Source organism: Micropterus dolomieu, linkage group LG18, assembly GCF_021292245.1.
Source record: "Micropterus dolomieu isolate WLL.071019.BEF.003 ecotype Adirondacks linkage group LG18, ASM2129224v1, whole genome shotgun sequence".
NCBI lineage: Eukaryota > Metazoa > Chordata > Actinopteri > Centrarchiformes > Centrarchidae > Micropterus > Micropterus dolomieu.
Window position 1 is genome coordinate 23780933 of NC_060167.1, and position 22248 is coordinate 23803180.

Sequence of the window (22248 nt, forward strand, 5' to 3'; positions counted from 1 at the left end):
GTGGCTTCACAACAACTCCGTGGCTGTTCTTGAATGGCCCAGCCAGAGCCCTGACTTAAACCCAATTGAGCATCTCTGGAGAGACCTGAAAATGGCTGTCCACCAACGTTTACCATCCAACCTGACAGAACTGGAGAGGATCTGCATGGAGGAATGGCAGAGGATACCCAAATCCAGATGTGAAAAACTTGTTGCATCTTTCCCAAAACGACTCATGGCTGTATTAGATCAAAAGGGTGCTTCTACTAAATACTGAGCAAAGGGTCTGAATACTTATGACCATGTGATATTTCAGTTTTTCTTTTTTAATAAATTTGCAAAAATTTCTACATTTCTGTTTTTTTCTGTCAAGATGGGGTGCTGAGTGTACATTACTGAGAAATAAAATGAACTTTTTTGATTTTTGGAAAATGACTGCAATGAAACAAAGAGTGAAAAATTTAAAGGGGTCTGAATACTTTCCGTACCCACTGTACATTACTTCCCCTCTAAGGTCAGTAAGTTTAATCCTATGTACCTTTGACAGCAACTTATGAACGAGGCGAAGTGACATCTGATATTCAAACTCAAAGTCTGACTCCATGAGTGACACCGCCACCCAGAAGACTGTGGCCAGTATTGACGAGGGATGGGAAACATGGGCAGGATCCGATAGAACACTGGGATCAATACGGTTGGTTGATGATGTGCAGGACCCAGGGGTTCTTCCAGTTCGACCGAGGCCATGACTGTTGCAGGCCTGAAGATGGAAAATAAAACATCACATTGAATGTACTGTGCTCAACAAGTCTGCTCCAGTAGTAAGGTGTCGATCTATACAAGAGTCTTCCTTTCTTGCCTGTATGCGATCCAGAGTTGCACTGCGAGGAGGATCACTTGACTGGTGGCTACACTCGCCGAACTTCTTGGGGACAGAGTAGGAGCGCTGGTGGCGTTGTGACGACAGACCAACAAATCCCGGGCCAGGGAAGTTCAGCTGACCTGTACTCTTTCTGTTCATCAGTTTTTCACTAGTGACAAAGTCTGGTGAGGACGTCCTGTGAATCAAACACAGAAAAAGTGAATATACTTGAATATGGTTACATATGTTTAATGTGTCCTTGTATCAAATCACCAGGAAAATAAAAAGTTTGGTAGATAAAGGCTGGCTTAAATCAATATTTTCACTCATAAAGAGCAGAGGCCTACCTGGTAAGAGCTGCCATAAGGTCGGTGTTTTTCAGACATTCTGCTAGATTCACCACCACTGACTCCAGCGTCAACAGAACCTCCATCACATAGCCCTGAAACACACGTGTTTTGTGACGTAAACAACATAAAATGCATTCTCTTTTGCATACTAAAGAGGGTGTTAAGTGCAAGAACAGTTCTCTCATGTCCTGCCCCTAACACGTCAATCGATACTTCTCGCTCCCTCTCACCTGCACCTCGTCCCCGTGTTCTCCCACCACCTCAACGAGCCGTGAGACCAGGTCGGAGACGGCGTGGTTGTTGATTGGCTGTTTGAGGGCTCTGAAGATCTGGAAAGAACGTCCAGCATAGTGCCGTGAGGAGCTGCACAGAGCCGTCTGTAAAGCCACATCGCTCAGCTGGTGCTCCAGGTGGAAGTCTGTATAAACACATGGGTACAAAGACATTATCATGAAACAATTACTGCTACATTTTTGGAAATAAGGGTTATTACTTTGAACAAATGACATCATTGTTGAGAAGACTGGCAGTCTTTATTTGCTTTAGGCTTTATTATGCATTTTGTGCCAAAGTGTTGGATTTTGCATTGAGTCAGTTGGTTTGCCTCATGGCAGAACATAGCGGGATGTTAAAAATTAAATTGAAGATGAGATTTGGATTTTCAGAACGCTACACTTTAACATGAGTGGTTTCTCACCTGACTTGGACTCCTTGAAGACAGAGACGACGTGGCGTAGGAAGTTGGAGAGCTGCTCCGTGCTCTTGGAGTTGGGGTTCTTTGGTGTTATGTCCTCATGCACCCACAACGGCCCAAACGCTCTGAGCAACAACAAAACAGTACTCCAGGCACTGTATACCCACCACCAGTAGCACCACATACATGTTACACAAGCACTACAGTGAAATTTTCACACACACACACACACGCACTTCACAAACACACCTGCTCGACCATTTGTACGGCAAAATGCAGCAGCTGAGCTTCTAGAATCGCACAAAAAATCACTGGAGGTGTGCGTACCTGGTGGAGAGAAACTCGATGAGTTTGTTTGTCTTCTCGTCTGTTTCGTTGGGCGTATCTTCAAGGTCCTCCAGGTCGTCAGGTGTTACAAGGGGCAAATTTCCAACACTGCCTGCAGTGCTGCCGCCACCCAGACTGGCAGAAGAAGAGTTGGAGGTGGAGCTGAGACCGGAGTCCACCACTGGAGATGTCTGCCACTCTCGTAGGAAGTCAGGTGCATCTAAGGAAACGTGATTATAGAGCATATAGAATAAAGTGTAATATTAATATATCACCCCGCAGCTTTATCCTTTTGTTATGTATTGTACTTTTTCTTTTTTACCATCTAATCAGTTCTCCACTGTAAAAACCAATTGAACACTCATTTCTTTTCACCGTCACAGCATTAATAAATGTGTGCATGCATGTTGAGTATTTTCTACTTACGTGACTGCTGGTACTCTGTGTGGTAGCTCGACTTAATGGTGAGGGTCTTGTTGTCGCTGATCTCTCTCGTCAGCATCAAAACTGAGGCTATTACCTGGAAACACAAAAAGGAGGGTTCTTCAGTGACTATTCAAATTTGGCCAAAGCCCTGTCGATGGGTGTGTGACTTTATTTTTGACTGAACAACTTTCCATCGCCACTTTGTGCAATGCAATGTTAACTCAGGCTGAAATAGTATAATGTGGTATTAGGATCCCACTCTGACCTGGAAGTTGTTGTTACAGGAGAGAGCAATGAGGAGGTGGAGAAGGAGTCGTTTGCTGTGTTCGTAGACCTCTGGTCTGTAGTGGTCCAGACCTGGCCAACAAAATACCCATCCAGTAAGACAATAATAAGGTTAAGATAACTTTACTATAGTACAACAGGCAGACACAGATACATACAAAGAAGAAGTAAAGAAAAAAACACAGGAAAATAATGAAGCGCCTTGGTAGTTTTAGATTTTCATTAGCTTATTCTGATGCTGAAATTCACCTGCATATTTGTCTTGCTGGAAATATAATTTTGTAAATTACTCATTAGGGCAAAATATGTTAAGAGAATTGAAATATTGCCAGATACTGGTGCCGTGCCCAGAAATGTTGGCGTACAGTTTCTTAAATGCCCACTTGTACCAGTGCTTGTTGTGTTTGATTGGTTTCTATGACAACTCTCAACCAGGGAGCTCTTATCGCCAACTTCACACACACAGTTACACAGATTGGATGATAATAAACTGAATATGCGTGAGTGCATAATAATACATTTCTGCACAGCTGACAGGGCAGGTATGTGACCTCATGTTATATAATAGAGTCTTGGTGATAAGGCCCTGGAGAATGTGTCTGCATTTCTGTGTAGGATGGAGATAAAAACGCTATGAGCTTATTGGGCGTAAATACCTACACAGCTAAATGTCATTTTTGTGTCTATTTCTTTGTGGGTGAACACCCTGTTGGCACCCAATGAAATAATCTTATCATTTTACTTCAAGTTCCTTTGAGTCCACCTCATGTTTCCTCTTTGGGAGATAAGAGTGAGAAAAGCTTCCCTGAGAACTTCTGAGTTTATTTGGTTGTCCAGCCAGCTAGTCCAGTTTTTCACATCGGAATCTTGCACTCTCCAAAGTGACATTTAGGATGGGCTTCTGTTCCCTTTGTTAAATTACACTCTTCTTTTCTCTTTCTCTTTCAAAGGTTAATCAGCTAAAAGCTAAATTTATACCAAGAGTGTATGTGTGTGTGTGTGTGTGTGTGTGTGTGTGTGTGTGTGTGTGTGTGTGTGTGTGTTGTGTATGCCTACCCAAGAAGAGGGCATGTAGTAGCAGGGGCAGGTGTAAAGCCCAGTCTTCTCTCACGCTGTGATCCACCACCATTTCAGTCATGAAGATCACTGCAATGTTGCACCTGAGGACCAACACACAAATACAAATCTAGTGAGTGCACAAAATATCAACAACACATGCTCCTTTCTGCTGTAGGGTGGTGTACTGAGTAGTGGGACCATCCTTCAAGGCTTGAGTTCAAACTGATGTGACATTAATTCCACATGAATGTAGTTTTCTGGAGCCATTATCCTGAAGCTCTGATAACACTTCAAGCTCTGTTTTTTAGTATATCGAATTAGACATAAGCAACAATTATTTTCAAAATACATTAATTTGTTGGGTATTTTCTTGATTAATCATTTTGGTCTATAAAAATTTCATAAGAGTTTAAGGTGGCGTCTTGAGGTAGCTTGTTGTCTTAAACCAAGAGGACTGAGAAAAATTAATTAGAATGAATGAGAATTAATTTGAGCAGTCTGACCAGTGATTCTTTGCCACTTTTTTTTTTAAGAAAACAACCTATATCAAAAAAGCTGCTTACTGAAACAATTCTGTCAATTATTTAATCCATTAATTTTCTTAATTTTCATCTAATTTTAGGTAATGGCTTTTGGGGTGTCGAGAGAGATGGAGAAGAGAAATCAGTGAATCCCTTCTAATTTTCACTCTCTGTCAAGCAGAGACCAAACAAACTGGCTAGGTTTCATTCTGTGCTGGAGTTCATCAGACCATCTGTGAGTAGGTGTATCTAGTGTGTGCGTCCATGTTTGTACGTGCATACCTATGCAGTGGTCCCCTAGGCGTGATGGTTTCTGGAAGGTAGTCAACCAGAGGAGCCCAGCAGCCTCCATTAACTGGCATGGGTAATGGCTGGGGATGGTTGGTCTCCAGAACACCCAGTAGCCAACCAGCATATGGTGGGAGTGGGTCAGCTACAAAAACAGACCAATACCAACATTTAGCAAATAAAAATGTACTTGAAACATACATCCAACACACAAGGGGAGTGCTCTCACTCTGAACTTTTACAACATCTATTCATACTATGATGACCATAGACTGTAAAGCACAAAAACATTCTCCCACATTAACATCAAAGCAGTGACATACAGCCGATGTGACAGGAACAGTAATTTCCCATCCATTCAAAACGTGTGGAATTCCAAACATGAACTAACGGCAAGTCCAGGTATTTCAATAACAAAGTGGTTCTTCAGCATGTTTGTACAACTACACTATACTAATAGAATATTGTATTTTCTTTTTTTTGGACTTCTCTAAACACTCAGTTTTAAAATTTACACATGTAGGATTGAAATAAAGGAGAGATTTCAAAGGTTTTTATTGACATTGGCAGAATCTATTGAAATGTACAGGCTGTAAAAAAAAATTAAAGTAATTATTGTTCGATGAAAGTCTTTCTTGTACCAGTATTAATTTAACACTGTATGCAACTATAGCTTAAAGGAAAGCCACATTTTGGAAATAATCTACTTTTATTAGCTTTTTGTCAAGAGTAAGAAGATGGACGCCACGCCTATATTTGTATTATAAATATGAAATTACACCCGGCTCACTTCCCTTACAAAAGCTTACATACAAAAACCATACCAGCAGCATAAGCCTCACTGATTAACAGGTTATATCTCCTCCGTTTAATCCGTTCAAAATTAACCTAAAAATTTAGAGCAAAAACAACAATTCACCGTTTTATGGGCTGTTGACAACCTGTTGAGAAACCAGGAAGTTACTAGTCCCAGCCAAAACAGTTCAGCACATATTCTAACCAGAATTTTTTTCATGCTATTTGACTTTTTTTATACTTTTGCACAGATTAAACAAACGAGATATAAGTTGTTACTTAGGGAGCTTTAGAGGTGCTGGTACAGAGAGCCGGGCTAGCTGTTTCCACCCGTTTCCAGTCTTAATGCTAAGCTAAGTTATCCAGATGGTGGCAGTAGCCTCCTATTTAGCAACAGATATCATCTAATCTTTAGCAAAAAGGCGAATAAGCGTACTTACAACTTTTTTTTAAAAGTAGTTTCTTCTTAAAGTGCTTGACATCATAAAACAGTACCCAAATGTAATTTGCCTAAATGCCTTTTCAGGTATTTATTCTTGCTGCATAAAAACAATCTTCAGTCAGTCTGTACATTTACATCTGTATGGTGTGGATTAGTGACAATTTGCATAAAGGTCTTTAAGGTTTAAGTGGCAAACATTATGGACTGATGAAGAATCCATGTGAGAGCTGTGAGTTCCTGTGAGTGTGTGTGTGAGTACACTGTACAAGGACAGCAAGTTTGAACATTAATTCTCATGAAAACCAAGACGACTTACTCTTTTCATCCTCGTAGGAGCCTCCGGAGCTGTTGCTGTACCGAGACTCCAGTCTGTTGTGAGCCCTGGCCCTACTGAAACAAATGCAATGACATTCAAAGTGAAATTTTGAGTTTCCAGAAGTGTACAGACTTATTTAGTGACAAGTTTCATCACTGCGTAACAGAAAGAACATGTTTCACATATTTCATCTCCTTGCACAAGCCTCTTGAGAGACCTCTTGACCTTTCAGTGAAACAGAGTCTCAATGTGACAGCCCATTCAGCTAATCTAGTCAAACAACTATTTAAAAAAAATGTATTAATACTGACCGCTCTTCACTCTCCCTGACCAGCTTGTTCTCATCTGCATCTGGCAGGTTCTCCTGACCAGCCACCACAGTGTTACTGCTGGACGTAGTGCCTACATGTAAGACATTTCAGAGATAATCCTCAGAAATACAGAACAGTCAGCCATCTGTCACTAAAAAGCTGTCAAGTTTGGCTCAAGTCAATTTGAAAATATCATTTGACATCACAGAACATAACTTGAACTTCTCCTCTCACCTGTTTGTGAGGTGGAGGCTTTGTTGCTGGCAGCAAAACGATAGAAGGGAGGGTTGTCACAGTGCAAGACCACAGGGTTGACTGGGTCAGTCTGCTGCAGCTCAAACAGGAGCTCCTCCATCGTCTGGATGGTGTTGTTGCGACACAGGTAGATCACCACCTTCTTGATCTAAAACAGATACAAATGTACAGTCTTTATTGGTTTACCTCACATTCTCTCCGCATATTTGTTATGGCAGTTGTTATCATCATAAAATGTAAGATATGATCCAATATCTTTGTGGCAATCATTTACATTTCATTATGTTTGACATTATTTTACAAATAGATCACCTTAAAATCTGGAGTTTCAACAGGTGCTTTCAGTTTTCATGACCATAACTTTAGAGTAATGTGTCAGTATGTACAGACAAACACTTACATAAGGCAACAGTGTGGTATCACTGCTGACTCCACACAGGCTTATAAGGAACTGCAGGGTGATCCGTAAGTTGTTGCTCCACCTCTCGTTGGACACTAGAGCATTCCAGGCATTCTCAATTTCTGGGCCAGGAACCTCGTCTCCATACTGACCATGTAAAGACCAAAAAATCCCGTTAAAAAGCAGGGGACTTCATTATAAAAGGGAGAGTACTTTCAGACAACAAGCACAAACATACCTTAGCAGTCATGAACATGAGGTTGTTGAGCACGAGCGAGGTCGCCTGCAGGGAGCCCCAGCCGTTACCTCTCAGACTGGGGGACAGACCCATGCCCTGCCCCTGACCGTGAGGTTCTTCCTCTGGTGTGCAGGGGCTTGAGGCAGGGGGTAGGAGCCCTGTGTCCACTAGCTCAATGTTACTAAGCCAGGGTAGCAGGTAGGATAGCATGATTTGTCTGCCGTTGGGGTGGGTGGTTGAGAAACGCTGGCTCACCTCTGCAAAAACCCCAAAAATGTCAGAGGAATTAATTATAGTTATAAGTGCCTTGAGGAAGCATTCTTTAAAGGTGTTCAATAACAGCAGAAACACACTGGTAGCAAATTAAACAACTGTCTCAGAGAGAATAATGGGAGTTGGGAGTTAGTAGTGTGAGGGTAAGCTGTTCTGGAGATCATCCTGCTTGCTTCAGTATTTAATTTGTACACTAGATACAATATGAAACAGCATTTTGGGTGCGCCTCTGTTTCCTTAATCTAATATGCAGTGTTTGCTGTTGAAACTGGATAGTGTAGGGAGACATAACAGTGTGGGGAGTGGGGTGGAGCTTATATTAGCCACAAAATAAATATAATAGGATTCCCGTCTTAGCCCTGTTTCCTGGACTTTGTAATTATATACTCCAGTGTCCTGTACTTGGTGACACAAACATGTTCCACAGAAGAGTTGACTTGATTTGTCAGTGCACAGCCTGTGTACACATTCACACCCTGAAAAATGTACCTGAGAAAAGAGGCAGAGTGAGCTCCGGGTACATGCTGGCCAGCTGGATGGAGAGTTGAGACAGGTTGACGCTGTACAGGGGAGGCAGGGGGCCGTGTGTTCCGTACAAAATATTACCAGGCTTCTGCTCCACCATCCGCTTTGAGTAGGCACACAGCTTAAACTCCAGCACCTGCAGGCATATTATTTATCTTTTACAGTCAAAATGCATTAACAGGGTTTTGGCTTCAAGCTTGTTTTTTCTCTTTCCCGCTTTTTGTACATTTAATACATGTTTAACATTTGGACTGCGTTTTCCTCTTCTGTGTGCTGTATGTGTGCTGCATGTACCTGCATCAGCTGCATGGAGATCTCATATATTTCCCTGCTAGTGTCTGAGGCCTTGAATAGCACCAGATTGAGCAAGGTCACAAGGTCACATGGGTAATTCCTGGCAAAGTAAGGACACATGGTCATCAGTTGCTGGTTACACTGACAACTAACGCAATGAATGTTATCAGACAGTTGTCAGCAGTGTGTGCAAAATTACACTTTAACAAAAGAATACAATATATGGATATAGTATGAGCTTATTGGTTAAGCTGTAGCAACGCTAGAAGCTCCCATAAAGCTTTGTTACATCTATTTTACTTGATGTTTTTGCAAATCTCATAACAAAACATCTTAACAAGCCTGTGTTGAGTTTGTTTTATTAATGTATGCTGCATTAAAGTAATTTTAAATATCTTATCTTAATATTAGTGTGACAATTTATTGATCCCCACGGGGCCAGAAGCTATAGAGCAGTTTCCCTAGAGCTGGTAGATTTTCAGCGTCTTCACAGAGAAAGCGTCAGCAGTGCAGATCCTAACAAACGTAACAGATACATGATTCCCTACCTGTTACCGCAGACAGTGGCGATGGCCTTGAAGCAGCCAGATGCCAGCTGGTGAGTTCCAGTGAAGCAGCGGTCCACGGCCCAGTTGAACAGATTGATTTGGTCTGGGTTCAGTTCTAACAGCAGGATGACCACCTCACACCCCAGGCGGTGCACCTACGGCCAACAGAAGTTATTGTGTAGAGGGACTACAGAATATTTTCAGAAAAATAAAATAACATATACAGAAGAAAGCTCTTGCTAGTTGACCTACCCGTATGTCATGACAGGCCAAGATGTTGTCAAGCCATTTGTAGAGATAGCCGTCAGTAGAGAGACCCACATTGTCGAACACTGGACCGCAACACAGAACTGCTGACATGGCCTAGGTGACAAAAGTTGAGTTAAAGCTAAGTTATTCGGTGAAATACAATGAGATCAATGTGTAGTAGGGTTTGGGAGTGTGGGCATGGCTTACCTTGAGTGCACAGTACTGGTAGCGAGTAATCTGGTGGTTGCGATCACTGTAACGATCGAGGGGAGTGAACATGACGCTGAAGGGTCCGGCCCATTGGCTGAACAGGATGAAGAGATGGTGTCTCAGAGACTGCTGAGGGAAGAGAAAGCGCCTGTGGTGGACTGCACAAATGTAAGGGTGAAAGAGCGAGAAGTGAAGGGTCAAAATAGAAGATAGACTTCAATTTACATTTGTAGTCTATGAGCATTGGCATAAATATTTAGTCTGTGGCTGCAGAACACTGCTAAAGCTATAACATCTACTACCACTGAATGTTCATGTTTATCATAAATAATATAAAAAAGTAATAAAATCATTTACCAGGAACACACTGGATGAGATTAGCCACCATCCCGCTGAAATGGGCTCTGATGTCTTTAAGCACATCCAGCTCCTTCTCATTCTCAGCCTCCAGAAGCATCCGGGTTAAATCCACATATTCAAGGAACAAGGCACCCAGTGCCAGGGAGTCACGCTCCAGCGCTCCATTGGTACTGTGGAGAAGGAGAAGGAAATCTAATTTTGGTAATCATAGAGGTCATCTCTGATGTTAGATAGGGAATGTTATATATATATAAACATATATATTTATATATATATATATATATATATATATATATATATATATATATATATATATATATATATATATATATATATATATATATATATATAGCATGATTATACCAAAGTTGAATGAAGTGCATAAAAATAAAAAGACCAAAACAAAAAACAACTACAGGACACTCAGTGGATTAGATGTGTGTGATACCTGTCACTGATAACTCCTGCATTAGCCAACAGTTCAAAGATCCTCAGCAGCTGCAGCCTGAGGAGATCCCTCCTTTCTCTGCGCTTCTTGTTCTGTAAGCACAGACAGGTTTTTAATTTAGCTGTACTAAGAAGCATGATCAAATCTTCAAGTCATCAAACAAACTATGTTGTCAATTCTGCAGTTGAAATTTAAAAAAAGGTATGTTAAATATACACATGTTGTTTTGTTTATAAGGGGATAACATGTTTTTAACTTTACATTAGCAGTGCAAAAACTCAATTTTCATAAATAATAAATGCTATGAACATACCATATGTACAACATGAAAAATATACTACTACACTCTTATTAACTGCAATAAGATCCAGAGTATATTTTCACAATTTTCTGTCTGGGATCAATAAAGTTAATCCTATTTCAGTGCAGTTTTTTGTGTGTGTGTGTTACCTCAGGCCTACGTTCCAGTGCTTCCTTCATCAGCGGATGGAGTTCTTCGACTAGCTCCCTACACAGAGCATCAGAGAGAGCAAAAGATCGATCGACTGCTTTATTAGTAAATGAGACTGATAAAATGTTCCTTCCTTGTCGATGGAGAAAGGTCGGATCCAAGGGAACAGAATGGTGTTTGTAAAGTATCTACCTTGTGCAACCCAAATGTCACATGCCCTAAAACCACTAATCCTCAAATACAGTGATGTTAGACAAATTTGTCTGGGTAGACGTTAATCTCTTTAATAACAATGAGCGCCCTTTTGGAAAACATTTCAGGTTAAAAATAGTTGATCTCCTTTTAAATGAAATACCTCCCTTTCACAATGGAACCTCTGTCCTTTGAAAAAATGTGATACATCTCTGTCCATCCGTGACGCAGTTTTTTCCCCCTCCTCTGAATGTGTCAGAGGCATGCAACTCATCTCAGTTATGAAGAGAATGTAAAGACAGATAGGAATAATTGACAGAAGACAGGAGTGTAAACAAAGTTTCTTGTGTGAAAGATAAGCACTAAATCTAGTGCATCATCCATTTTCTATTGTAATCTAAATCTGTAAAGTGTCATTGCCTCCTTTAAGGTTTTGAACAGCAAATAACAGTAATCTGAGCATTAAATCAGAAATGTGTTTTTGTGTTTAACAAATTATTTCACTTGATCCAAGTCTGATGTGAATGACGCAAGCTCTGTGTGTGTATGTTGTCGGTGTACATGTTCCTGTTCCAGTACCTGAAGACTAGAGCATTTGTGCATCCAAACCCCAGCACCAGAGACTCGGTGATCTCCAAACTCTCAGCTCTCATCAGCGGGACGAGTTGTTTTAAAAGCCATGCTACTGAGGGAGTGCCTATCACCTGAGGGATACAAAGAAACACACCAACGTGGATCAGGCAACATGAACAACCTAAAGCGGATCCACATTTACAGAAATCTGCTAACAATATAGACTTTTACACGATCACTATCACTATTATTGACTGCAGGAGTTTTCACCTATTTAACATTTTAAAATGTCAGACTTTCAAAATTTTGAAGAGGAACTGATGATGCCAATATGACTGTAAAAGAGGCTCTCCGACTGCAGATTATTTATTCATCAGTGCATTGAGTCAGAGCAACAATGTATTCAATATTTACCATTAGAGCTGAAGCGATCAATCAAAAAAATTTAAGCCGATCAAAGGAAAATTATTCACAACTATTTTGATAATCAATTAATCTTTTAAGTCTTTTTTCAAGCAAAAATCCCCATTAATATCGGGTTCCAGCTTCTCCAATGTGAGGATTTGAAATTGCGATGGACATTTTAGAGACTAAACCATGATTCAATCTATTGAAGAATAATCAATACTAAAAATAAATGTTAGTTGTGGGCCTCTTTTCCTAACTATCTGTGAAATTACAAAGCTTTTCATGACAAGAGCTGCAACAAGTAGTTAAATAATGGATTAGTTGTGAACTATTAAATTAATTGGCAATTATTTTGATAACTGATAAATTGTTTTGAGTAATTTTTTAAAATTTCAGCTTCTCAAATGTAAATATTTACTGTCCTCTTTTGTCCTCCATGATAGTAAACTGAATCTCGTTGGGTTGTGGACAAAACAAGACATTTATGGACGTCACTTCAGGCTTTAGGAAACAGTGATCGGCATTTTTCACCATTTTCTCGACCAAACTACTAATAGATTAGTTGCAGCCCTATACAGGACTTGTAAAAGTCAATTAAATAATCTCATTTTTTCCTGTCATTTCCAGACAGTCCAGATTGCTTAAGAACCCTGGTATCTTTTATCAGCACAAACACACACCTTGTTGTCGTAGGTGACGCTGCCATCGGGCGTGGTGGCAGTGATCTCTGGGGTGGAGGCTCTGAGGTGACCGGGGGACATGATGCTCGGCTTAGCCACACCTAGACACAGGATCAAGTAGTTACGCCACAGAGAGATGTAGTTGTCACTGGAGCCTGCTGTGCTGGTCTTCTTAGCATTCACTGGACTGCTGCAGAAAGACAAAAGGAGAGTAGGCATGTGGTCAGATGTTTTAATCCTTCAAAGACATGGAGTATTTGTTGTATGAAATGTGTGATCATGCTTTGCTCTAATGTGTTCTTGTACTTGGGGTCAACCAGTGGCAGTAGCAGCTGTAGCCGTGTGAAAACGTAGGGCCAGGCGTATCCCAGGGCGATGGGGCAGTGTTTGGGCAGGTGCTCCTGTCGCAGGAAGATGTGCAGGCAAAGGACCCACGGGTCCTTAACACACTGGGCAAAGATCCAGACATGGCTGGGGCTCTTTACGTCATAGGAACTGCTCACCAACCGAGCTGTCCACTCCACCAGCCACTGGAGGTCAACGTGGTGGCTGAGAGGCAAAGTGGACTGAGGGAGGGGAATTTAAGAATGATACACAGCAGCAAAAAGAACATATAAATAATTTATCCAATGTACTAATGTGCACTCTTAACACAATTACCCTTACCGAGTCAGAGACAGCCACATGAACAAAGCTGTCCATTACAGCTGGGCTCAGCTGGTCCATGACCTCTATCATGGGTTTGTCGTCATCCTGGAGGCGAAGACGTTAATAGAATCAGCTATTTTTATAATAGCGTCATATAATGTGAGAGAATTCACGGGCTGCATTTCTAATCACAGCCACGGTCAGATGGCTCTCCTTCCATTCTCTTTCTATTTCCATGTCCTTTCTCGTTCTTTACTAGACATTTGCCACCAGCTGCCTGATACATGTTGGTAATATTTGTCTATTTACTGTACCTTCATCTAACTTGACAGTCACTAAAAATCTATACAGACGTTTAAAATGCGAGACAAGCAGTTGAATGTTTGTTGTATGTTCTCCCCTACGTTTGTTTGGTGAAAATGTGAGTTTCCTGTGTTGTACCTCAGCATGTCCCAGAGCTGTGAAGAGGCAGCGTATTTCTCTTAACACACCGACAGCCAGCTTCCTCGTGCTGATCTGACACGAGCAGAGGAGCAGCAGAGCCAGGCCCTCAACCGCGTGGAGCACTGAGCAGTGAGGACTTCGCTCTGGCAGTCTGGGACTGGACTGATGGAGAGGAAAGACAAAGAGAAGTTATTAAAATGTAACAAATCTGCTGTAAGTCACCTTGTATGACCTGTAGTGGAACCTGTAGTTGAGGCACTTGACACTTGATGTGGTGAAACAAACTTGAAGCATCCCAATCCCCTTTCAGCTCATCCCTGTCATTTTAGCTGCACAAACCTCAACTCCACCTCGCGTCTTCCCCTGGAGCTGCAGAGCTAACCTCCACTGTGTGAGCAGCTGGAGAAGGAGCTTCACAGATGCATCTTGCAGACCCTGATGGGTGTCTTGGACCTGGAATAGTTTTAAAGGGATGTTTATAGAAGGGCTGCCACTGTCAATATGTTAGTATATGTTTTTAATTTTGTAAGAATAATGCCTGTTGACTCCCTCTAGTAGTGTTTTTCCTGTGCCTCCTGTGGCACAGCAGTTAAACTTTCCAGTTGGGATGCACCGATCCGATACTGATATTGTCCGTCGGCCCGATACTGACGTGACATAGGAGCCAATCTATTCAATTCAATTATGTGTGTAAAGCAGTGTGCCAGTAGACTTGAACACTTTGCTACTGAAAAAGTCTGGTCGGTGCATCCCTACTTTGCAGTATCAACTTAAACAATGTAGACAGATAACTATGGGCAAACATTTTTTGTAGTATGGTTTCAAACAACTTTTACATAAAAAAGAGCACTAAAATGCCGTTGCAACATCCTACTTTGTCGTAGATTTTTTTATATTTCTATGTCTTTCTCAATTTCTCAATTGTAGGATTCTGTGTGATTCTAAATACATTTGTGCTTGTGTTAAAAACAGTAGCAAAATGTGTTTTGATAGCATGTGTTTTTATGACATGACATGACATTAATTATGCAGTTAATCATGATTAACGCAAACAGTGAAAAGACCAATTAAGATTACAACAGTTTACAACAAGCTAATCTTCTAAATCTGTATTGCTATTTTCTTCTGTTTTCTAGTGTTGATCAATTATGTGCTCATTAAAACAATCCTAAACTCAGAAGTACATCCACTGTAAATGCAGGTTCTTTCATCGTTTAAGTAAGGGCAGGTTTCTTTAGTGTGCGGTTATACCTCACGCAAAAGGAAATGTGTGTAACCAAACAAGACGTCTTCCCTCCAGTCAGAGAAATCGAGTAAAAGGCTCTGCAAGGAGTTCTGGGAAATAAGACGAAGCTCATCGTCCATGTGCACTGTAAGTCTGAGGGATAAATACATATAAAGAAAGTTCAATGAACAAAATCTTGCTGAAATATAGAAACCGAATCAATTCATCAAGTTGTACGACCTCACTGACAGACATACAAACCTCTTCAACACAAATTACTTAATAATTATGAAAAATGATCAGTGATGACTCAACAGCATAAATCTGAAATAAACATGAAGTTGAAGCTGAAATGAAACATGAAGTTGTCCTGTCCCTAACTCACCGTGAGAGCAGGTCAATGAGCTCAGGTTTGGACATGGCATCAGGAAGGATACGAGGAATGGCAGCCACACATGTCCTGAACAGGTCGATTTTAGGTTTCCTTTCACCACTGAAAGATCAAAGTTGGAGGAGGACGTTAAGCAGGCCAACGCTTGCTTAAGGCAAAGAAAGTTAGACCTTGGTACCTTTCTTAACTCAAAATAGAGGTTGGTCATGTTTGCAAAGGGTTAGGGTTAGGGTTAACAATGGGGTTAGGGTTAACAATGTAACTACTATAAACAAAGATTTAAAGATTTCAAACAGGTGCATACAGTGTTTTTGTTGCCTATTTTGAATTCCAATTTAAATTGAGCTTTAATTATAGAATCAATAACAGAACAACCGTCAGCACTAAAAGGCCTAAACAACTGTTCAGTTGCTTCACTTTGTAGCTACATACGTGATCATGTCCTCTGGTTCTTTGTTGAGCATCTGGACGCTGGTAAGCATCATACAGCGACCCACCTCCTTATCCAGGTGTCTCAGGATATTATCCAGAGACTTTCGCACCTGGGAGTAGTACAAGGACATGCCTGGGGAGAACACAAAAAGTCAGTACATGGATTTAGGGACTACATTTAAATTACACTGGCTTGAATGCCTACGGCACAAACAGACCTATTAGTTTGGCTTCCTCTTCAGTGAGCGTCTTGCTGAGATAAGTTTTCTTCTTCTTCAGAGAGTTTCCAGAGGGCAAAGTGGCTCCCGTGTTAGGCATAGGAGGCTCTCCGTCCTTCTGTTGCAGAGCATCTGCTATCACCAGGAACGCCCGCAGACCTATGTTCATACGCTGGAACACAGAAAAAGCACACCATCCTTACTGTATGCCAGAGAGTCTGTTTATCAAGGGGAATGGCAAATCTGTTTCAGGTAAAGTGAATGCACATCATCAGGCAGTGCTTACTTTGACAAGCAAAATTCAACACGGGTTTGGCGTAAGGGCTAAGGAAGACACAAAAAGATTCTTTACTACTGTATATTACCGCTGACAGTTCTGTGGGAGATTCAAATGTGTTATATTTTGTGTGGTCTCTATTTTCTGAAGAGGCTGAGGTCCTTCAACATCTGCCGCACAATGCTGAGGATGTTTTATGAGTCTGTGGTGGCCAGTGCTATCCTGTTAGCTGTTGCATACTGGGGCAGCAGGTTGACGGTAGCAGACACTAACAGACTCAACAAACTGATCCACAAGGCCAGTGACGTTGTGGGGGTGGAGCTGGACTTTCTGTCGGTGGTGTCAGAGAGGAGGATTCTGTCCAAACTACATGTCATCTTGGACAATGTCTCCCACCCACTCCATGACATGAGCACTTTCAGTGCAAGTCTCATGCTGCATTCCAGGCAACTCGGAATTGGGAAATTTCCGACCTCCAACTAGAAAAACTACCCTGGAACGCCACCTGAAGTCGGATTTCCTACTTGTGAACTCAGAGAAAAAATATCTACCCCGACTTCACGAGTAGCAGCTGAATTACGTCACAAAACAATGTCAGCACCCATGGATGCACACATTGTAAATGGTAAACCATAAACTAAAAAGCAACAACAATTATATTTGCATGTATTTAAATTAAAATAATACATACGGTCATATAGTAATACCTGTTCTGCATGTACATTGATGTAGAAATATGTTAGGCCTATTAGGTAGCTGGCTACAGTAAAGAATCTCATAAAGTCATCTTCTCTGCATAAAAGTTATTGTTAAAGTATAACCTACAACATTGACTGACTTGAGGGTTACCAACTGATGTAGGGGTACACAGAACTAGTAAAGTAGGCTATAGGCTATTTATGTCAGTTGTTGCAGTTAAACTGCCATCCTTTTAATTAACACCTAAAACACTGCTGAGGGTGCAACTGTGTGTACATACGGTCAGCCCTGGTTTTCGTTCACTTTCGGCGTCATGCAACTGGAACGCATTGAGGTCGGAAGTCGGAAGTTTCAACTGGGAAATATCCCAGTTCCGACCGGTCTCGAACGCGGCATCATCCCCCCAAAATGCACAGAGCACCACAGGAAGTCATTCCTGCCTGTGGCTATCAAACTCTATAACTCCTCCCTCTAAGTGGCTGACACAAGGGACCTTAAGCCCCTTTTCCACTGCACGGTTCCAGCTTTCCTTGCCTCGCCTCACCTTTGTTTGGTTTTCCATTGTGGAAAAGTTGTACCTGTACCTGCTTCCAGGTACTTTTTTTCATATCTCCTCCGTCGAGGTTCCAAGCGAGCTGAGGTGATACTAAACTGTGACATGAAAACACAGCAGACTGTAAGGTTTTCATACCGCTTATCTGTCTTTATATTTTGAGTAAGGTTGAAACATTTTAACTTAAATAAAGAGAAAGCTGTGTGGATCGCTGTGGTGTGTGTCGCATTGAATATTACGTTGCAGCAGTTGTGTGTGGCTTCGCTATTACGACCAGCTACATTGAGGGGTACTATCTCTGCAATGGAAAACGGAGCACGGCCAAACCGAGTCGAGTAGAGTCCAGCCGAGTTGAGCTGATACTGGTAATGGAAAAGTGGCATTAGTTAGTTATTATACTGGACATTATTACTTGCTTTGTGCAATATTATCTGTTTAATAATTAATGTGCAATATTCTCAGCTGCTATTCTGCTGCTATTTATTCACTAGTACTGTTCACCATAACAATTCTTTAATAGTGTAAATGTTGTACATACCCACACTCCTTTTTATATTTATACTCTCATATTTATATATTCTTCATTTTACCTACTTTCCATGATTATTTATATTCCTGATGATAAGTATGCAACTGTGACAAAAAAATTTCCCCTTGGGGATCAATAAAGTATTTCTGATTCTGATTAGAGCAGGTACACCTGAAGGTCCGCTTCCTGAATCGAGCCATTGAGAAGATGATACATTGTTTAAATTTTCCAACTGTTCTTGTTTGCCTACAAAGGCAAAACTCAAAAGGTCCAGAAATTGTAAACAAAAGCCATGTGGTGGAAATGAAATAAAACAAACCCCTCCAAATTTTCTACCTGGATATCTTACATCATGGAGCACCGTCAGGTTCATGCTGGTGTTGGTCTGGAGTGCATTTCAGCAGACTTTCGAGGGTCATGCATATGAACATTTCGTAAGACAGCGTGTAATAAATAATTAATTAATTATATTATATATATATATAATAATTAATTTTATTAATGCACGCATTTCGAGGAAGAAACTCTGTCGCTTATCACAGCAAGTCACCACAACTTGCTTGCATTTGTCATACAAAGTGGACCACAGAAGTAAGTCGGACACAATTGCAAAAATGCAAAAACAAATTGGCCTATGCAAATGAATAATAAAGTCTTTCATAAAAGCAGCTTATATTTACAGAATCCAAATGTACTGTATCACCTCGAATGATGTAATTAATATATGTGTGTTATATAAAAAGGTGCTTCATCAAGAATAAATAAAAAATATTATAATAATTAGCCTTAATATTGAGCTTATTGAAAGTATTTGTATGTCTTTCATATTTTTATTGTAATTTTTCAACTTTCTATATTCACACTGAAAATAAAGATCAAGCCTTTCTGCTCCACAGGAGGTTTCTGTCCTCCCTGAGCTCACCTTAGGATACCTGCGTTATCGTTTGACAGGTGTACCATCCCAGTCAAACTCCCCAACTTCTGTTCTTGACAGTTGCAATACTTTGTCTTTATTTTTATTATTTTAAATGACACATACAACGGTAGCTTCCTGTGGTTGGTTCGAAGTGGTCATTCTGCTGGTGCATTTACTTCCAAAACTCCAACAGGGAGCTTACGGTTCTTCAATTTCCTCGCTCACTGAAGACTACAAATAAAAATTGGGATTGCTCATCCTTGTAACGTGGCCGGCGGATAAACACTGTTGATCTGTGTGCAATTGTGTGCACATGATTGAATGTCTGTGTTTGCACTGTCTTTACCTCTGGGTTGAGACTAAAGGCTTTGGCAGGTTTCCCAACACTCAGCAGGTCAAATATGATCTCCTTCATGGCGAAATCCAGTCTCTCCTGAACAGAGAACAAACACACCGGTGTTACATGATTTCAGAGTTAATGTGGTGTGAGGCAGCTAATACATCTACTGTGTGTCACCAATGGTGAACAGATGGGACATTGTTTTTTATTACATAACTGATTATATAGAGAATTAACACATGAAAAAAGACAAATGAGATGTGAGGGAAAGACAATGCATGAACATAACAGTCTTATTTATCTATATGAGTTATTTAGACTTAACGTCATATATGCTGTTTGGTGATAGCATCTACAGGCCCTTGAAGAGCCATGAGTTTCCTCAGCCTCTCATGCAGCCATTAGATGAAATGTATTAAATTTTGATAATGGATTCTGGTGAAATGAACACAATAGCTGATGTCCTACCCTCTTAGTAATCCTGTATTATCAGTGCAACAGTGGGTACTGAAATAATATTTGTTTTTAGCTTTTGACCCATTTCTGCAACTCTGTCAACTAAGAATTTTGGATTAACCAATGTTTGTTTTTCTAAGTAACAGCGGAGAGAAACACAGACTAAAACTTGGGAGTTGGCAAATTGTGCTCCACACAAAACACAACAAATACCACTATATTTCTCATGCGCAAATAGTTAACAACCTACATCTAAGACTTTGTGAGCATTTGTAGAGTTTGTGCAAGTGTCATACACACCTGTGCAATAAACTGGATGATCTTGACGAAAATATTAAGGGGCATGTCTCTGGGCACAACGCTACGACTCCCTTTGGGGAACAAAGTGGAGGTGATGGATGTCAGACGACTGGGGATAGAAGGAGGGAAAAAAGAGAGGGGAGGCAGAGGGGGAGAGGAAAGTGTTGAGAAGTTAAATTCATATACATTTTAAGAAGCATGTATAATTATCAAACTATACAAAAAACACCACCACAGACCGAGTGACATCTGGGTCCTTTCTTTCTTTCTTTCTTTCTTTCTCATTTATTCATGGTAATTATAAAAGGTATCACAAAATGTTACCTCTGTGTTCCAGTGTTGCTCTCGCACTTTATTCGGATCATGTAGACCCATAGCAGGCGGTAAAGTGATTCTAGAGCCACACGTGCCATCTTGGGATCTTTATTCTGCATTCAAACACAGGCAGACATAAATGTTATGTGCTTCATCTTACATAACTCCACCTAACAAAAATATTTCACTGGATTTCCTCTCAGCCATCAAGACAAACTGTATGTGTAATGTGGTAGCACCCTGACAGACATTCCTCACATAGTGTACCTTACATACACGCAATAATTTACTGCATGCACTGCATACACTGCTTTCTCTGCATCTACAGTGTGATCATGAATCAAATGTGTACATAAGTCTTAATGAGCACCCATCAATCACTATGTTCTTAACAACTTTCCCTCAAAGCAATACAAACTGATGGTTGATTTGAAAGAGGTATTGCTAGTGCAGCAGTTTGTTGTGTGAAGTTGTCACCTCGTCAAAACTGTTCCCTGTGGGCATAAATTTATTGCACACACTGCGTAGCTTTTGTGTGCGAGTATAACACTGATTGTGATCCATAAAAATAACCCCTACCATGTTAATGCTTGCATTTGCATGGTATAGAAAGCTGACCTTGAGGTTTGAGAGGCAGTTGTTGAGGAAAATGTGCCAGCGGCTGAGGAAGAACTGCTTCTGACTGACGCACAGCAGGCAGGTCACCAGAGGATACAGGGCCTGGAGTGGAGAGAGAAGACAAGAAGGGACACATTTACATCAGGCACTTCGCATTGTTCATTCAATGAATTTAAATGTAATATAAATTATTTTCCTCATCAGATTTATTTAAACTATGCAGCTTATTACTTTGAACATGTCCGAGAATAATTTATTTCAAGCTGAAAGGGATTAAGATTCTAATCCAATACACTTTTTATTAAATTAGGGGAATATTTCCTCACGGTCTGCTAGCTCTCCGTTTTGTGCGTGCTCAAAACAAAGAAAATGGTGTGGACCTTGCCACACAACATTGTTCTAGCCAGTCAGCAACAGTTAGTGCTCATGCACAGGACTGATGGTGGGAGGGGGGCAATTGGAGAGAGTTCTATCGCCGGCACATTTGAACGTGCTGGCATTGTGAAGGAGAGATGGACCAGAAACAGCCAAAGAGGAAAAAGGTCTGAAGAGTATAAACAGAAAAGAAGGTTACATGATCAGGCGAGGGCGTTTCAACACTGGAGAAACCGCAGAGATTTGTCGAGTGTTTGAATTTCAAACATTGGTCATTGCTCTTTCAAAATGACTAGGCGTGAACAGTCCTGAATTACGTCCTAAGAAGCACATTGAACATTCACAGTCCAACCATTTACTAGGTTTCAAAACTTTTGATCATCTATGCCTTCCTCTCCTCTTCCTCAATTCAACAAAACACTTCTTTCTCTGTGCTTCATCTTGCCAGCAGGTTCCATGAGAATAACAGGTGAGTTATTTAATTCATGTATGGACTTGCGTGTGAACTCTGAACGGATTTCTTCCTTAGTTTCATGGACAAAGTTAAAGCAAAAACAGCGTGAACAATACCACTACAAGTATTATAGAAGATATATGAACTATTTCAACATAAGGTTCACATACAGGAATGTGTATTTGGCATCTAGTCTGTTCAGCCATCTAAAAAGGACATGAAAGTCTGCATGCATATCATTCTTAAACATTGCTAATAACCGGTGTTAGTCGAGGTACACCCTTGTCATGAATGGTTAT

The 22248-nt window shown here is 40.8% G+C and overlaps 1 protein-coding gene across 1 annotated transcript in view; it reads right to left on the minus strand.

Moving 5' to 3' along the window:
• Nucleotides 1-22248, minus strand: part of LOC123986889 (protein furry homolog) — a 30145-nt gene that overhangs the window by 2033 nt on the left and 5864 nt on the right. The window contains exons 10-46 of the mRNA XM_046075306.1: nt 21121-21222; nt 20512-20615; nt 20188-20296; nt 19438-19524; nt 16118-16289; nt 15900-16032; nt 15462-15569; nt 15103-15229; nt 14191-14304; nt 13849-14013; nt 13426-13512; nt 13066-13325; nt 12760-12949; nt 11678-11802; nt 10906-10963; nt 10456-10547; nt 10005-10177; nt 9645-9805; nt 9441-9551; nt 9189-9343; nt 8641-8740; nt 8311-8482; nt 7549-7805; nt 7311-7457; nt 6890-7058; nt 6656-6746; nt 6345-6418; nt 4786-4936; nt 3980-4083; nt 2904-2995; nt 2639-2732; nt 2213-2432; nt 1889-2010; nt 1422-1609; nt 1189-1283; nt 839-1037; nt 518-739 (exon numbers count right to left, since the gene is read on the minus strand). Of these exons, the coding sequence (XP_045931262.1) occupies nt 518-739; nt 839-1037; nt 1189-1283; nt 1422-1609; nt 1889-2010; nt 2213-2432; nt 2639-2732; nt 2904-2995; nt 3980-4083; nt 4786-4936; nt 6345-6418; nt 6656-6746; nt 6890-7058; nt 7311-7457; nt 7549-7805; nt 8311-8482; nt 8641-8740; nt 9189-9343; nt 9441-9551; nt 9645-9805; nt 10005-10177; nt 10456-10547; nt 10906-10963; nt 11678-11802; nt 12760-12949; nt 13066-13325; nt 13426-13512; nt 13849-14013; nt 14191-14304; nt 15103-15229; nt 15462-15569; nt 15900-16032; nt 16118-16289; nt 19438-19524; nt 20188-20296; nt 20512-20615; nt 21121-21222 (5130 nt within the window). The remainder of the gene's footprint in view (nt 1-517; nt 740-838; nt 1038-1188; nt 1284-1421; nt 1610-1888; nt 2011-2212; nt 2433-2638; nt 2733-2903; nt 2996-3979; nt 4084-4785; nt 4937-6344; nt 6419-6655; nt 6747-6889; nt 7059-7310; nt 7458-7548; nt 7806-8310; nt 8483-8640; nt 8741-9188; nt 9344-9440; nt 9552-9644; nt 9806-10004; nt 10178-10455; nt 10548-10905; nt 10964-11677; nt 11803-12759; nt 12950-13065; nt 13326-13425; nt 13513-13848; nt 14014-14190; nt 14305-15102; nt 15230-15461; nt 15570-15899; nt 16033-16117; nt 16290-19437; nt 19525-20187; nt 20297-20511; nt 20616-21120; nt 21223-22248) is intronic.